Source organism: Phocoena phocoena, chromosome 18 (genome assembly GCF_963924675.1).
Source record: "Phocoena phocoena chromosome 18, mPhoPho1.1, whole genome shotgun sequence".
In the NCBI taxonomy this organism is placed as follows: domain Eukaryota; kingdom Metazoa; phylum Chordata; class Mammalia; order Artiodactyla; family Phocoenidae; genus Phocoena; species Phocoena phocoena.
The window spans coordinates 20305021-20323991 of NC_089236.1; the positions used below are offsets into that span (position 1 = coordinate 20305021).

Genomic DNA, 18971 nt, shown 5'->3' on the forward strand with positions numbered 1-18971 from the left:
CAGAAGGTACGTGCACACCAAAATGTGACTGTCACAAAGTGGTATTTCCACGTTAAAAGCAAATCATTTTATCTCCAGGATATATTTCAATACATTTCGCGGAACCCTAAGGAAAATGTCTGGTCTGCTCCCCAGCAACTCCATCAAACAACTAAGAATTAGATTGTCTGCAGTTTCCAGTGTATCTATTCAGAAGTACACTTCTCGCGTGGGTAGGCAACACAGACCATTCTTCTCAAGCTGGGAATAATTTCATGATGCCCACAGATTCTGGGCTTTATTCAGATTAAAGTGGGTAAAGCTTAGACTCACAGTCTACAGCGGGTGGTTTAAATTAAATCACGATCTCTGAAGAAAAAAGTATGGGTCTAAGATTGGCTGGGAGGCAAAATCTGAAGCATCACCACGTGTGGAGTGTGGGCTACTCTCTGATTCTACCCCCCGTCACACGGCCCATGGCCGTCAGATCAGTCCCTCAAGGACGCTATGATGGGAAGCCAGGGCTGAAATTGCCCGGGGAACCTTGGAGTTTTCTGACCCTTGTGCTTTCCAAATTTCAGTCTTAATAATAAGAGGGACTTACAGATTATGCTTTATTTTTTTCTTACAATTAAAGTAGGAAAACACTAAAAAGGAAGGAAATTTAAAGAGGCCAAATTTCACCATGTATTTACAGAGCATTAGTAATTATTGCAAGGCCTTTAAAAAACATAGTTAATACACTCAGAGTCCTGAGAGGCGACTGCAGGCGCTAATTCCCGTGACAGTGAACAGAAATCACAATAAGATTACTATTAGAGATTAACTCAGGTTCCCCAAACACTACAGATAGAAACAAAAATGTATACAGATCTATCAAAAGGTCTAATTTACAGGCATTCTGAGTATAATACAGACTAAATTCTAAGAAATTTAGAATATATTGTTTATTTAAATTTGATTTTGAAAGGCAGTATGCTTATAAATATTGTTTATTTAATTTTGAAAGGCAGTATGCTTACAAAGTATTTTTAATCTAAAATGTCATAGCACAAGAATGATAATGGTCATTCTGAAAATGTAAAGTCCTAACTGACAAGGTGTAATTTGGCAGAGAGAGGAGCAAGGTAGGAAAAGGTTTCCAGAGTTTTCTCCAGATATATAAGAACTAATCACCAATTTTATGCACTTAGTAACTCTAATATCAGTAAGCTAATTCATCTAGAAATGCAATTTCAAGGTCTTTGAAGATGCTGCTTCGAGAAAGTATTTGTTCTCAACCATGTACCAATGTCAGACCACTGACCGGAAGTGGCTCTACCACCAGGAGACACACAGGGGGAAAGGATTCTTACATGAATGGTGATACACACCTACTAACCATTGGAGATGACTGGTTTTACAAGCTAGAGACTGGCTCTTCTTAATGCATCAGGGATTTAAAAATTTACATTAATAAAATAATAACTTGGTGTCAATCTGTACCTCTGATCATCCAACCTCGGAAGTAACCAATGTAAATGGAAACTTAAAATAAATCTTGTAATAAGAATCTCACCATCCCCCAGAAGTGTTTATTAGTTATGACTTAAACTGATATTAAAGTCATTGATTTGGGGGAAAAAAGAGACATAAGGTTCAAAGAGGCGAAGGAATTCGTATCTCCTATTCTCAAGATTAAAACAAACAAACAAAAAAGGTAGCTTCAATTTACAGAACGTCTTTCAATTTAAAACTTCAGATCATTTACATAAACTGTCCTAAACCCTTACAACAGGTATAAAGTAGGAAAAGCTTTGCAATTACTTTCAAAAATAGTATCTCCTTATAAAAGTCAACAAAATACAAATATGAAAGGCACTGAAAAGAAGACTCAGCCATAATTCCACCTGTGTCAATGCAATCATCCTTAGCATCTCAGTGTACTTTAGGATTTTATCTTTAACTCCATCTGGCAGATGCAGAGGCTGGACACCAAGGGACCTGTCCTTGTAGATAGGGAAGGAAAACCTTCCACCTCCCGCAGTCTAGTGAGGACCCCTGGCCTCTGTGCTATCCGGCAGGCAAGAGCCCTGTACAGCTGATGGAGGTGCTGCCCTGACCCTCCTCCCAATTCCCCTCTGGAGACAGTAATGAACAGGAGAGGCTGGGCAGCTAGAAAACAAGGTGCATTTCTATTCCATGTCTCTTCCTCCTCTAAACAGCGCAGGTCTGTTAAGTTAAGGACCTTGCTCCTTACAGAGGTTGGAGGTCAAGGCTACTTATTTAACATCAAGTGGACAGACAGAGACCAGCGGGTCTCCCCTCAGAAAGGGACCAGGGCATCTTCCCTCAGACAGAGACCAGGGAGCCTCCTTTCAGACAGAGACGTCAGTGTCTCTCCTCAGACAGGGACCAGGGCAATTTCTCTCAGAAAAATACCAGGCTGTCTCCTCTGAGAGGGAGAGACCAGGGGATCTCCCTTTAGAAAAAGACCAGAGTGTCTTCCCCTCCAAAAAAATCAAAAAATAAAATCAAGGTGAAATACTTCCCCGGTGAGTAAAAAATATATCTATTTTCTAATACTTTCGATGCTTCACAAATGAGAGATTTCTCTCGACCTGAGACAATACTAGTAAGAGCCCTAAAACAGCCCTAAATTTGGATCAAACTGGAGACCCCCAGTAGCCAATTGTGAATCCTCAACATCAAGATCAGGGGCCAGGAATGACCAAGCTGACTCAGAAAAGGCAAAGGAAGCCTCAGTATGTCCGCAAATAGCCTCATGACCCCAAGGCTTAATTGAAGTCAGATTCCTGGGTGATACAAAGAGTATATAGTGAAGAATTTGGAAGCCCGCCAAGGGTAAGCCTGTGTTCAAGATCAAGCTGACACACTTGCACCGGAGGTCAGAGACAGCTGCACAGTCTGACCACCGACATCAACACTACAAGGGGCCATGGGATGGTGCCAGCAACATCACCTGACCCCCAGATTTTCCAAGGGTGCCTTGAGGCACGTCGAGTAAGTTTCCTGCCTCAGAGGAGCTGATGGGGGAAAGCGATCATGGCGCTGCGGGATGGAGCTGAGCGTCCATGGGCTATCAGCTCAAAGAAACCTTAAGGGTCTAGTGATTTTCAAACTATAATTAGCAACAGGACACTTTTCCCCCAAAGGAACTCTTAACTGGAAAGCCGATACATGCCACACGGGCAAAGGAGAAACTGCTGTGGCTGAATCAAGGGGGTGGGAGTGACGTGCAGCCCCGGCTTGGCTTCCGAAAGAATCAAGGGGCTCTGGAGAATGTGGCTTAATCCACTGCTTAAGTCCAACACCTGCAGTTTGCAGAGCAGGGAACTCGGACGCAGAGAGCCCCTGCGTGTGCCGGAAAGAAGGCAGGCGCTGGACGCGGACGGACCGGGGTTCGAACGCCGGCTCTGCTGCCTCCCAACTGCGGGCGTGAGCTTAGGAAATTGTGTAATGTCTCTGGGCCTCGTTTTCCTCAGAGCCTGGTAATAAAATATTGGCCTCCGAGCCTCAACCGTGAGCATTTGAGAAGATGATACAGCTGCAAGAAGCTCCCGGCGAGTGGTTCACGGCTCCAGGCTTTAATAGGCTTGCCTCAGGGCACATAACCAGTTAACAGCACAGGTGCGGCTAATTCACCCCAAACCCCGTGTCCCGCGCTCTGCTCACAGATCCTCCGCACTCGCCCTCACGCCTCTCCTTCCAGGTGGCAGTCACTCAATCTGTCCCAGTAGTTGAAGAACTGGCCCCAAACAGGAAAACAAAATCAAAAACAAAAAACCCCAAGGCACTGGAAATGGGCAGCAGAAGTGACCCAGGCTGAAATAACTACCTGAAGAGATATTAACTCTGCCACCGGAAAAGGAACTTGCTGGGGCCGGGGCGGGGTGGGGGGCGGCATTTCCGATTTGTTTTTCAGCATCTGCCCTTGCTATTGTCATCAGCAAACCTCTACCTCTTCCCAGGATCCCTCACAGATGATAGCAAATACGCCTGCTGTCGCCCTAACAGAATTTCTCCAGAAACCCAACGCCGACTTCTTTCTGTGATGTCAACTCCTTTCTATAGGTGGCGTTGACTGCCAAGTCCTGTCTGTGCCCCTGGACTAAGAAAGGTATAGATGTAGCCTCATCCAAATGTCAGGAATAACAGACAGAGGTCTAGAGTCGCCGTATCCATCTACTCTTGGTGCCTACTCCGACCTTCTGCAAATAAACTAGGGCGCTTACACTGTTTGCAGTTCTGAATGCACCCAATTCGAAGAAGCCACATTTATAGGGAAGCCACTCCACCGGGCACACAATAAAATGCTTCATGAACCTTGACCACACCTGGGGACTTCTAGAGAAAATATAATAAAAACTATAACAACTGGAACAATTTTTAAATCGCTTCCTTCCTATCGTATTAATTTATATGTCATCATTTGCTCAGTGACCACATTCCACCCAGATGAACCTGATAAAACTGAGTAAGCTGCCAACCCTGACTTTGGGTTGTAGTTTCAAACTGTGATTCTGTTACAAAGGGCAACAAACTCGGGCTGAGAGCACAGCTGCGACTTCTCAGTCTCTACAGGATGATTTATCATTGTCAGTTAGCTATTTAGCTTAAAATAATACAGAATTCCAGATCTCCGTGACTTATCGGTCTGTGTATGTAGATAAGTTAGGGATGGAGAAGAAAGCAGGGCAAGCTTGCAAATTAGGAGGAATTCACTAAGCTCCCGGGAAATCAGTGAGTATTTTGTTACCCAAATATTAAGCTTGAAGCAAAAAAAGAAAATGTAACGTTAAAGGTCCTCCGCTTTTAAGTGCCAGGCTTTTAAAATGTCTGACTGCAAGGGGAGAGTTCCTGCAACTAGAATTGCAATGTGCCACATATATACTCAAATCATCAACCATCTTAAGCAGTGGAAGAAAGGGTTATTTCCACCCCTCCCCCAACTTAGTATCGCTTTCCTAGATGAAAACATTTCCTCATTTCCAACAATTTATGACTCATTTATTCCAAGAGATGAAAGCACGTTCCTTTGAGTATATATAGCAAGTTTTGCCAGCTGCACTCCAATTGCAATTTCTGGTTTTCCACTAGAATATTCCTCCCTTCCTTTAACATATCTCATTAAAGAAGTTCAACTGCTAACCAACGAACAGATTTTTTCTAGTAACGATGAACTTAATGTAACTCTAGTCACCAGTAAGATGCTACTGGATTATCCATCAGGATGGATATAGATGTACACACAATCACACACATACACAATGCAAACTTGAAAATCACCTCAAATCTTAAAAATCTTTTCAAAAATAGCCTTAGTGATCTATTTCTTACTAAGCATAGTTAAGTTGGAACACTGGCAAAAAAGATGATTTACTTCTTGTAATTCAATTGTCTCTGGAATGATCAGTTGCCTATTAGTGCCAGGGGCATAATTCAGATATTATGATAAAATTTTCTCTGCATTTTGATGCTAATTTAATTTCCTTTGCCTCACTTTAGAAGGAAATCATAATCACCAATCTTTACTCACAATAAATGGTTAAGGGCATTTCCACGTCATTTTGTGTCATCGTAAGCCAAGAAAAATGATGAGTTTTAAAATATCACAGGGGATTGGTCCTAACTCATCAGCGTTTTTGAGTACAGACACAAATAATTTACAATCTGAAACTTGGTGTGATCATTTTGATTCACACACACTTATTAACCCATGACAGAATCAAATCATTAAAAATGGTAGGCGCATGAGAATTTCACAAACACCTGAAGCCAAGAAATGTACGGGCAATAGTAAAATGCATACATACAATACAGACACACAGATTAACATTGCTGAAAGACATGTGGATTGATCATAAAGACATTTAGTACCTTATATAAAGATTATACTCTATTTAAAAACGAATTTGAAAGCTTCTTTTAATTGGTACAGTTTTGACTTAAAGATGTTTTAATAAATCTCTCCTTTTCCTCAAATAAGATTAGAAGCCCACCACTTAACTCTCACCTTCAAATGTCACCAAGCTGAAAAATAGGAAGGAAGGAAGGAAGGAAGGAAGGAAGGAAGGAAGGAAGGAAGGAACGAAGGGAGAGAGGGAGGGAGGGAGGGGGAAAAAGCCTTACTCAATTCCAATAACTAACTCCTATCAATTAGCAGAACTACATGAAAATGTAATTCCTTCATATACTCAAAAACAGTATCTCATGATAGAGTTTGTAGTTACTTTATTCCTGGAACATTAGAAAAGACAGAAGAAAATTTTAAGAAATGTAGTTTCTGTCTATTTCCCTTTATCACAATGATGAAAAGCTTGTCAACTTATCCCCAAATTCTGAGTGAACTGTCTTTTATCTCCCTAAGAAATCATTTTATGTTACTGATAGGAAAGTCGTCAGAAGACCCAAATCAGCTATCTTATCTGGCTGAGGCTAAGGCTGGGGCTTAGCTTGGGAGAAAGAAAAAGTAGCAAATCATTGCTGGGCTGGCTACAAGGAATTGCCAATTGGGTCTACAGTGGACTAAAGGGGAAAATGTAAATACAAACAGTTAACAAACTATAAAGCAACACACAAACATTGTTATTATGAATGGTTGTGATTAATGATAATAGTAACAATAATTATAATATTTTCAATGCTTATTATTTTGAACTACATACCCCAAACCTACAAGGAGTGCAAATCAACAAATCAGTGGTCAGCTACAGGTCTACTGTGCTTAAGAGCTTTGGATAGGGAAAAATCATTACTCATTACCTCCAAAATTCTACCCTATGTAACCCACAGAAGGCTCACTGAAGCTTCAGCAATTTCTGCTCTTTGAGAAGAGAATCAAGCCAGCTAAATTTTTTTTTTTAATTTGGAATTTTGTATTTATTTCAAAACCTTAAAAAAATTATATTCCCCTTTTCTTCAGAATTGACCATACCATTTTAAGCCATTTTAATTTCACTGCAATAGAGTAATTTAAACTAAAATTTTATATAACTTACTCAACATTATTCCTCAAGAAAGATTGAGATGAAAAAGGATGGACAAAGGTGTATATCTATTCAATAGGTTCAAACACATATATTAAGTAAAATCTTTACTCAAACATAGTTACTGGAACTAAGTTTGACGTTACCTCTGGTACTCCTAATTTTCGGCATGCTTCCAGAAAGTTTTCCACGTTTCTTCTGCATTTGGCCATGCTAAGTTTAGGCTATGAATGCAAATATTCAGAAATAAAGAATTACTAAGAGAAATACTTGTAATAACAGGTTAAATTTTAAACTTTCTAAATGGCAGAAGTACTTCACGTTTACTGGGGAAAAATAATACATAAGCAAACAGAAGACAATAAAAAATTATCCAGAAACATTCACCTAAAGAGCTGTTAATATTTTGGATTATATTCTTCTAGACACTGTGTGTGTACACAAAGACGTGCATATATACACATAGATATGTGTTTATATGTAGAATTTCTGCATACGTGTATATATGTATATACACATGTGCAAGATTTTCTGCACATGTATGTGAATGTATATGTGTGGATACACACATACACACACACACACAGTTTTTATGAGATCATACTGTTGTGTAACCTGCTTTAGTTTACTTAAAAGTACACCATAAACATCACCTTTTCCCATCAGCAAATATATTTCTATATGAAGGGTTAAATTCACCAGGCCAATGACTCTCTTTCTCGCCAAAGCAATCGGTTTTATTAGAAAGCTGGTGATGCTGCAAGGCAAGGAGATTTAGAGGCAGGGTGGAGAGCAGCCTTCTAGGTTAGAGTGAGCAACTTGTGCAAACACGGGCGTGGACAGTGTTTGTAAGGCAATGTTACACAGACTGGAGATGGAAGCGGGCTCTACCGCTACGCCGTGGCTGGGTCTGGTCAATGGGAGCTCAAGATGCTCAGAGAGGAATTTCTGAGAAGCGGACATTTAGAAACATTTCTAGAAAGGAAAACTACAATATAATAACATAAGCTAAAATACTTCACAGTTGTTAAAAGGGATATTTATGAAGAGTTTTAATGACTTGGGGAAATACTCAGGTTTTCATACATTTTAAAAACTACTAAGTAGTATATATGAGAAGCTCACAATTCAAAAAACAACTTACATGTAGAAGGAATGTTAGCAGCATAAAAGCCAAAATGTAAACAGTGGTTGTCTTTGGGTGGCGGGATAGAACATGATATATTTTCCTCCTGCATTTTTCCATTTTCTCCGATCAAGCATTATTCCCATTATATTTTCAATTAAATTTTTTTATTTGTAAAAGATAAAAGGTGACAACCAAAGAATGTAGCATTTTTTTCCTGAAGAATTGATCAAATATACAAATGTGTGTAGATAACATGATTCATAGTGTCCTCATACCTTATAACACAATAACTGTATATTTAAATTGGAGGCTGAGGAATCGTACTTTCTTTCTTATAAGTTGGGGAAAAATACTGAATGAGAATCTGGTACACAGCTCTAACAACTTAACAGCAGTTTGGACTTTAAAACTTTTTCATATTCGATTATAGGACAGAATTTACTGCCCAAACTAAGGCAGATAAAGCAGATTTGAATCAGAAGACAAATTGTTTTGTTTTGGGGTTTTTTTCCTGTGTTTTCTGAGGCAAAAAAGTGGTCAGTCTTTTGAAGGGAAAAATATATTCAACGGTATAGAAAGAAAACTGACAGTTGAAATGCGATCATCAGCTAATTTTTCCTGCTGCCAAGAGAAAAGAAACTAAGAAAAATAATGCCACTACGATGCTTTCCTGGGCGGGGGGTGGGGCTTCACGTGAGGCTTTCACTCCACAGACTCTTCCTATGATATTTTATGAACACTGTGCCTTGAGGTTGGGGGCTCTGGCTTTTGAAAAATCTGTTCAAAAACACTAACGATCACAATGGCTTGCATTCACATTTATATCACATGTAGGCCCTCATTTCATCCTCATGGGAGCAGTTCCATGACAGAGAAGAGCCAATCAAGTTCAAGAAAGGTTGAATAACTTTCCCAAATTCGTATGGATTATATAGATGTGGAATTGGAATCCAACCCCTACATTCTTAGCCCCTAAACTCTTCTGCTTCACCTAATAGTAAATAGTATGGATAGAGGTTTTCTCTACTTGTCTGAACCCTACGTAGGCTTCAAAGAGCAGCTTATCTTTGATTCCCCCTCCCTCATCTGAATGACCATAACATGACTCCACAGCTCTCTTCTGGATGGTAATATGGTCCATGATTATAGGAAAAGGATGCCAGTGCCTGCTTTATCTCCCCCACATGGAGACGAGGATTTTTAGGGACTAATGGCATCTAGCTCGGTCTCTTTCATCTTTCCCCAGTTTCCCTGGTATCTCCAACCTACCCCTGAGCACAGCTAGTGATCAAGGAATTGTTGAAGTAATGACCAGCTGACCAACCTCTGGCCTGACAAGTTACTAATGATATTTTATACAGAATCCACATCTTTTCAGAGCTATCCTAAAATCCTCAATAATTAATAGAGGAAAGAGTTTCCATTTAGAAGAGAACTCATCAACCAAAAGAAGTTTCCCCAAAAGACTTCTCACTGTTTAAATAATGCCTTGTGAGGAATGAATCTTTGTACAGTCTTAAAGTTAGCACCCCAAGCGTTTCTTTAACGTGTTTTGCTTTATATTTGAAGTAAGTTCCTTTTCTGTCATTTACATACTTACTTTAAATATTTTCCCTTTTTACAGTGAAAATGTTGCTTCATTCAGAAATGCTATTCCTTTTCTGCTCTTCTGGTTGTTTGGGGCCCAGCACAGAGCATTTGAGGAGGGTCCTGGAGATCCCATCGGTATCTTTAACCAGCAATACTGTCCCAAAGGAGTTTGTTTGATGTAAGAGTTAGTTTCCCTTTATATGGTGTTACTTACGACTGCTGGTGAGGGGACATGGATGCTTGCAACGGATCGTGGGCGGATGTGGTTGACTAGATGGCAGAGGACGACGCCATCCATGAGGGCAGCCCCCAGGTCTTCGTGCAGGCTGACCTTGAGTCTCATCTCGATGCTCTGGGAAGGAATCAGAAGGAAGCCAATTGCTCTCAGGCAACTGAGGGTAAAATACAGTTATGGGTATTTATGAACTGAGACTTAAGTTTCATTATGGAGAAGGATAAGAACACGTGGAAAAACACTGACATGATTTCAACCTTTTCAAAAGATATTAAAATAAAAATCCCTCTGTAGAAAAAAAATTCAGTTGTGTCTAAAATTTTTAATTAGTTGAATTTTTAAAAGAGTGGGCTCCTTGGGACTTCCCTGGTGGTCCAGTGGGAAAGAATCCGCCCTCCAATGCAGGGGACGTGGGTTCGATCCCTGGTCAGGGAACTAAGATCCTACATGCCGCGGGGCAACTAAGCCCACGCACCACAACTACTGAGCTCGCGCACCTCAACTAGAGAGCCCGAGTGCCACAAACTACAGAGCCCATGTGCTCTGGACCCCACGCCACAACTAGAGAAGAGAAAACCCACACGCCACAACTAGAGAGAAGCCCATGTGACGCGACCAAAGATCCCACATGCCACAGTGAAGATCCCATGTGCCTCGACGAAGACCCGAGACAGCCAAAAAAGAAAAAGCGGACTTCTTAAGTTCAACATTGCCTCAGACTTAGCAATGAAAATAGAAAACCAGACTGAGTTGAACAATAAAAGCCAAATCCATAGGGATCGTTTTGCCATGTGTAAAAATATCACATCACTATGTAGTACACCTGAAACTAAAATCATATTTTAAGTCAATTATACTTCAATAAAAAATAAATAAAATAAAATAAACAAAAATAAATTAAAAAACCAAAATCCAACTGGTTCAGACAGACTGCAAGGGGCAGAAAAGGGATTAAGAGATGCTTTTCTCTAAGACCATGTTTTAGTTCAAAAATCAATTTTTCTCCCTTTTTAAAAAATTAAACACTTTGAGATAATTATAAATTCATATGGAGTTATAAGAAGTAATACAGAGAGATCTCTTGTACGCTTTACCCAGTTTCCCTCTAAGGTAACAACCTTCAAAAATATATACTACAACTTCACAATCGGGACACTGGCGTTGATAGAACACGCCCATCACCACAAGGATCTCTCACAATGCTGTTTTACCAGCCACACCCACTTCCCTCCCACCCCCAGTACCTCTTTGGCCCTACTCCCCTTCTCCTCTCCTTCCAGGACCCCCATGACATGAATGTGTATCATGTGTTACACGCCCACAGGTCCCTGGGGTTCTCTGCTCATTTATTTTCAGTTTGTCTTCTCTCTGCTACTCAGATTAGGTAATCCCTGTTGTTCTTTCTTCCAGTTCACTGATTCTCTTCTCTGTTACCTCCATTCTGCTGTTGAGCCCAACCCCTGGGCTTCTTCTTTTGGATAATGTATTCTGCAGTTCTAGATTTCCATTGGTCCTTCTTTATGTCTTCTATTTCTCTGCTAAGATTTTTTTTTTGCGGTACGTGGGCCTCTCACTGTTGTGGCCTCTCCCGTTGCGGAGCACAGGCTCCGGACGCACGGGCTCAGCGGCCATGGCTCACGAGCCCAGGTGCTCCGTGGCATGTGGGATCTTCCCGGACCGGGGCACGAACCCGCGTCCCCTGCATCGGCAGGCGGACTCTCAACCACTGCGCCACCAGGGAAGCCTCTGCTAAGATTTTTTATTCCTTTGCAGAGGCATTCTATTTTTTTCTTTGTTTCACCTGTGTTCGTAATTGCTTGTGGAAGTATTTCTATCATGAACAGTATAAAATCTCTGTCAGATGGTAACATCTCTGCCACAACAGTGTTGTCATCTGTTGATTATCTTTTCACATTCGTTCTGGTTCTTGGTAGAATGAGTGATTTTTTTGGTTGAAACCTGGACATTTCTGGTATTATGAGACTCCGGATCCTACTTAAACTTTCTGTTTTAGCTGGCTTTTTTGGACACGGCTCTGGCAGGGAAAGGGAGGCTACCACCTTGTTACTGCTGTGTAAATGCAGATTCCCACTTGCTGTCAGTGACTGGTGTGGGTGTGGAAATCCAGGCTCCCCATGTGGGCTCCACTGATACTATGGAAGGGGACGGGATCATTCTTAGCTCATGGGAATGAAATTCCTGGCTCCCAATGTGGCCTTCTCTGATACCATCCCAGCAGAGGTTAAAGTCTAGCTGCCTACGCCATCTTTGCAGGCATGGGTAGGGGTGGGACCACGGGTTTTCTGCAGTGTTTAGCTGGAGTAGAGCCTTTAATGTCTAAAAATTTTCTCTCTCCCTAGGCTGCCCCTTTTCTGGTCCTTTGACTAAAGTAAGCAAGCTTTCATTAGGACTTTTTTTTCTTAATTTGTATCCATTAGCATTTCCGGTTTCTAACTACTTCACCTTCAAGTCTGAGAAAGATAAAGCAAAAAAGAAATCCCACTGGACTCACCACCACTGTCATTCCTAGTCCCAAGGAGCCCAGCTAGTCTGAATTATTCTCTCCACTTTTCAGAGTGATTCTATGCTTATTTTATATATAATCACCAGGGGTTTTAGTTGTACTTAGTGGGATGAATGGGGAAAAGTACATCAACTCTATCTTCTCAGAAGCAGAAGTAGATAGATCGGTTTTTAAAACTTCAAATACAAATTTCTGCTTTACAGCAGAAGCTCCTTGTAAATGGATAACAGCGTAAGCAAGGATGCCTTTATTGGGAGATCTGCAATAAGTGAAGCACTTGAAAATCAGTGCATGTAACAGTGTTGCATAATTCTCTTTCAGAACTGTCTTGTACAGACACCTCCACACGCCACAACTAGAGAGCCCATGTGACGCCCATGTGATGCAAGCATGCTTTCAGTCTCTAATTTTACATCTCTAAATTAAAACATAAGCTATCAATATGACCCAGGCTTTAAGAGAAAATTATATCACTCTTTGAGAGGCATAGCTCAACTTCTGATCTTATTTTTACATATCTCCGAAAGTTCACCTCCCAAGTTTCCGGCACATCCAAATATTCTAGGCAAATGACAGAGGACTGACTTGCCCTATGTGAATGCTGAGTCAACCACAGTGGCTTAAAGTGGTGGTAAGAGGTTTCTGGGTTTTTTTTTCTTTCCTCCTGACTATGTGCTAAACCGTATATAAAGTATCATCTGCAACAACAAAGATTCTGACCTGCCTTAATTCAGCTTTAATTTTAATTATAGGATTCACTGCTCATTTGTAGAACTCACTGCTATCTGAAATTGTGTATTTATTTGTTTCCTTCTTACTTACTCTGTCTTCTCAATAGACTACAGGCTTCATGCAGCAGGGACCTTTTTGTTCTTTTCTCTGTCTGTCACCTAGACTATACAGCCTGGCACAGAGAGCAGTCAATAATCATTTGCTAGTGAAAGGAGAAGATGTAGTATAAAATCTACCTCTTCAAGAAGCTTCTTATATTCGTCTAGTTCACGGCTATGATACTTCTCTTTAAATATAAAGAACTTATGTAGTGATTCATGATGTACTGCCTTTAATAACTAATACCAGTGTGTTCTTTGGTGACTGACCCTTGTCCTGCTGTTCGATCTTCCACATATTTACATACGATCCTCCTAACTAGACACAAAGACCATGAGGGTAGAAAAATACATACACAGTTCCCACTAGGAGCTGTGCTGGGGATAGAAACACAACAAGGAATAAGACAGCCATGGTCCCTGCCATCACCAAGCTTGAAATCTTCCCTGGCACCCAGCACGAGACTTCACCCTTGGTAGGAACTCAAATGGTTTGCCTATTACGACATTCGAAAATTCTGGCCGGTTTGGGGTACGTAGTAAGGCTAACTATAAATATCTTTAAATTCATGGCATATTATTAAGTAAATTAATAACAATGCATTTTTTAAAGCATACCAGAACTGAAATAATACTAGCTTTTATACATAGGTATTAAGTATTTCTACTTGCATTATCTCATATATTTCTCATAAAATCCCATGAAGGTAGATGGGAACTATTGTTTTTAATACATGAAAAGACTCAAACTCAGGGATGTTAAGTGACTTGTCCAATATCAAACAGTGAGCTGGCTAGATTTGAAACTAGATATTCAGTTTGCAGTGCTTCAAAGTCTACTTTTTTTATTCAAAGATTTTTTTGATGTGGACCATTTTTAAAGTCTTTATTAAATTTGTTACAATATTCCTTCTGTTTTGTGTTTTGTTTTTTGGGCCACGAGGCGTGTGGGATCTTAGCTCCCCAACCAGGGATTGAACCCACACCCTTTGTATTGGAAGGCGAAGTCTTAACCATTGGACCACCAGGGAAGTCCCCAATGTCTACTTTTGAAAAATACAGAAGGCTGCTTCAATTCTGGAAAGAATTATTCAGTTATACAATGTTTCCCGGTACCTCTCGGAGCTGTTCCACCAGTTCTTTTTCTTCTCTCATCTGCTCCATTTTCCGCCGAATTGTAAACTGTGGGTCTATAGATTCCAAATTTCTCTGTGGTCTAAGAAACACTGTAACAGAAAGGGAAAAAAGCCTTTATGGAGCGCCTAGTACAGGATGCCGTATAGGGCTGCTCATATTTAAATCAAATAGTTTATTTATCCCAAATAATTCATTCACCACTCACAGAACAATAAATTCTGACTTCACATGAAAAGCTTAATTCGAATATGCTAGAGAAGATTATGTATTCAATTATTCTGGTTTGTGTGGACAAACCATCAGTTGAATCCAGGAAAGGGATTGGTCATCCTTGGCACCATTCCAGACCCCTTCTCTCTTTTTTCCACTGCTTTTATTCCAAGTTTTCATCTACACTCCAGGTTTCACAATCCTTTCATTAAATTTGGATACTTTGTTTCAGCTAATAAGACAGAATTGCTTTACAGGTTACAAACAAGCACAGGTTAAGGATTCTGTTGGCTGAGGTTTTTCATCAGCCTGGGTTAGGAACTAAGTGATGAAACACACTATCCACTCAGATAGGTATCTGAGTGTGGAGGGAAAAATTCTGCCTTCTATCATGTCACTGACAGCACATCCCAAAAGTCAGCTCTTCAGAGATGACCACAGACTCCTTTTAGAAAAGCTGGCAAGATGGGAGACAGTTTTAAGAGATCATCTCTGGCTGCAGGTCCTTAAAATTACAACCTCCAGAAACGGCGACTCACAGTGGCAACTCTGGAAGGAGTTAAGGCCCTGGCTGCAGAGAAAAGGAATGCTCTCAACCTTTGAAGGATGACATCTTTTAAAGACTAACAGAGAAGGTACAAAATATGCTATGTAAGGGCAGAGTGATTATGGCAATTTTTATTAGGATACAAAGCCCAGGGCGAATTTAAACTTGAATCTTTTTCTTCCTTGAGATTCTTATCTTATTAAGACTGTCAACTTTCCATGCACACCAGAGGGGGCAAAGAACGGTTAAGAGCTGTAGTTGGTTCCCCATGTCCCATAGATTTTCAGATTGGGGGCGAGGGGGACAAATGAGGGGGGCACTTCAGAAAATTTGGGGCAGAGAACTCCAATTTTAAAAATCAATACCACGTAGAAGGCTGCACTGACATACTGTAATTCTAGGAGTTTCAATTACCGAATCTTCAATGATGTAGAATAAGAAGATTATGTAACGCTTATTCTATTCTGCCAAATATTTGCTATGAACCACTTTAAAAGCATTTCAATTTATTTGTTTTTTAATGAAATATGGTTTACAAATATACTTTGAATAAAAACAACTGGAGTCTACCATATAATCAATTATCCCATATTCACCCAACTATGTCGTTTTAACCTCAATTTGTATCTTTGAACCAAAACACTTTAATAAGTGTCTTGCACTATACTTCTCACATTTCAGTATTTTCTTTCTAAATCAGTTCTCGGATATCTGAATCAGCCCTCTGGTGCTCTACAGAGGACCAGAAAGTTGACACATCTCAAGAAATCCGTGACTTACAGAAGTTAATGGAGCAAGGGAATGATCTATTGTATATGTTAACACCTTCTGGAACCTCAGAGAGAAGTCAGCCTGGGGCCTGGGCTTCTGCCTCAAGCCACCTAAGGAAGAGCCAAAGTCTTGTCACCAAGACCTACAAAAACCAAACCCCACAGGAAGCGAGACCAATTGTTTCAAAAACAAAGGCAAGGCAGGCAAAGGAAGTAGGGTTGACCAACCAGCAGGGAGAGATGAGAAGTTCACAGAGCAAAGGGAAACGAGGAAGAATTTGACAAAAGAAGAAGCACGGAAGAAACTGGAAATGCATTAAATTTGCCTTTGCACCATATTGAGACCAACCAAAAAAATCTACCCATTTAAACATAGGGACCAGAAGAGATGTATATTAAAATGTAAAGTCTAGAAATAATCCACACCACCAAAGAAAAAGTCAACCGAATTTACCAAAAAAAGTCAAGGAATGTGGACTTAGCTGAGTAATACACACACTGGCCAGCAAGGGGAGCCCCAGAACCGTTTAAACAAATCTACTGTTTTCTTTGGAGGTTTTATTTTCCTTTCCCTTTTCTTCTGGGGGAAATCTTATCTAATACTACATGTTTAATATTTTCAGTATGTTTTTACTGGCAGATTTCATTCTGAATACGAAGCTATCAGGAAGTTAAATTAACCGTGAACTTTTGGCTAACAGCACACTCTTCAAGTATCTATACCCTGTTAGAGCCCTGTGTAAGACACCAAGATAATTCAGTGGTATCTGGGCTTTAATTTCCTGGCATTGCTTTTCATCTTAAACTCCCATACGTCTCAAAAAATACAAAATGCATGCTCGGGTATTTGCTTTATGAAGGTAAGCGGTCAAAAAGTGTTAAAACATATGTGAACCATTATTTTTAAGCTGAATACTTCAAATGTACATAAAATTACTGGAAACCTGACTATAATACTACTAGTTTTCTAAATAGATTAATTATTGTAGAGTATATTAGAATTTAAAATGAACTATTTAATAATAAATCTACAGAGCACGTAAGTTTGTTATGACAGAATAATTTTAATAGGACCATTATGGTAGCTCTGATTATTTTATCCACAGTTGTTTTGTTTTTTCTTTCTTTCAAGTCATATTTAAATAATAAATGCAGTGACCAGCCTGGTCAAAACTTCAGGAAATTGATCTATGGAGGAATTATTCCAGTCTTCCTTAATTTCGTATCACTACGTTTCAAGAACTCCCCTACTTAATTCAGGGGAATAAAAGTTTAGCTTGTGGCTGCAAGACAATATTAAGAGCCGCCCTGTTAGTAACTGTCTCTCATATCAAATGTCACACTGATTGTGTAAATAAGAAGAAAAAAAGAGGGGCAAGGGAGCAGAGTGAGGGTGTGTGTCAGTGTGTGTGTGTGTGTGTACACACACATATGCATGCACAAGGGGTAGGAAGAGACAAGGAAATAGGTGATTTAAGATGCAGGAAATAATGAGTCCTGCTTAGCTGTTTAATTACTGTATTATCAAATACTGATAACATTCAAAGAATGAAAAGGACGATTTGTTTATATTTGCAATTTCTTTAGCTGAAGAGACAAATTTCTAAGCAAAGACTCTGCAGGGAATGGTGAATATGCTTATGCAGAATATCAAATGCGTCCTTGCAGGTACACGTCCAAGTCCACTGACTTTTCCGTTATCTCTACCTCCTCCTTCACCCTCTCCTTCACCTTCATCCCTGACCTGGGAGTGGTCTGTCAGCTGTGAATGTACAACATGCTTTATCTGTGTCTCTCACGGCACTCTTCACTTTGTCTTACAGGAGAGGTCTGCTTTTCTCCATGAGGAATCTGTAAGAGTTTATGTTTGTTTCCAATTTAAACCTCTACCCCTGCCCCACAAAGCAGTTTGTTAGATGAATAAACAAACAAGTGTTTCAAAAATTCGCTCATTCAAAGATCACTTTATATGGAGAATACCTTGTCAGAGATTACCCTACCCTGATAATCAGTCATCTCAATTTTTTTTAACATGAAAAATCTCCTAAAACTTAGTCTCCAGGTCTGAATGCATTAGAGGCTGAAATAAAAGTTCCACGAAGGCAGAGATCTAGTCTGTCTTTTTCAGATCTGTATCCACAGTAATGAGCATCACGCCTAACACATAGGAGGCACTCAGGAAATATTTAAGGATGTGAACAAGAAACTTTTTCTAAATGTTGTAAAAGTATCTTTCAGTTAAGCAAAGAAAGCTCGCTCCTCTAAAAATTGCCTGACATGTTACTTATTTCATTATTAAGTGAAAGGAATTTTGCATAGAAATTATCAGTCTATATCATTAACCTCTGTTGTCTAAATTTAACTCTAGATTTCTTCTCTGTGGACACATGAGGTTTTGGAATTTGGCTCTCAACTTCTCCTTTGAAATTAAAAACTTGGACTGGGTGTGATGTTGAAGACATACAAATTCAAGGGCAGCAGTATGGTGGCTTTGAAAAAGTATCGTGAACTGTAGATCCAGGTTAACGTAAATCAGAAATCTAATTAGTGCATTCATTTATTCCCTCTGGTGCCCAAAAATGAATTACGTAAATCCTGTGCCCTCAAAATGCTTTCTATGGTCTTGGGCAGTTTATTCAACCCAGTGGTTTTCACCTACTTAAACATAACATAAAATCAGTAAAATAATAATAATCAGTGCGAAGACTCCATGCTACTCCGAAAAAATCAGCACAGGCAGTGTGGGGTATAGGCAGCTATTGTTTATAAAATGCCCAGATGATTCTAATATGAAGACAAAATACTGAACCACTGAAACACCTCTCATCTCACAGCTTCAGTTTCATCATTTTTGTAATGGGGAAAATAATACCTAGAAGTGCAAGATTATGGTAAAACAATTCCAGAAAATGTCTGTAAACTGGCCCAAGATAGATATGTCCATTCATTCACTTTCCAGTGACAGTTTAAAGATCAATTTTAAGTATAAATTAGCACCCACCAATTCACTGCAAATGAAAAAGGGAAAATA

The 18971-nt window shown here is 39.8% G+C and overlaps 1 protein-coding gene across 3 annotated transcripts in view; it reads right to left on the reverse strand.

Moving 5' to 3' along the window:
- LRCH1 (leucine rich repeats and calponin homology domain containing 1) overlaps positions 1 to 18971 on the reverse strand; it is a 187257-nt gene that overhangs the window by 9674 nt on the left and 158612 nt on the right. For all 3 annotated transcript variants that reach the window (XM_065895830.1, XM_065895829.1, XM_065895828.1), the window contains 3 exons: positions 14393 to 14502; positions 9902 to 10039; positions 7115 to 7192 (listed from right to left, as the gene is read on the reverse strand). In XM_065895830.1, coding sequence (XP_065751902.1) covers positions 7115 to 7192; positions 9902 to 10039; positions 14393 to 14502 — 326 coding nt within the window. The remainder of the gene's footprint in view (positions 1 to 7114; positions 7193 to 9901; positions 10040 to 14392; positions 14503 to 18971) is intronic.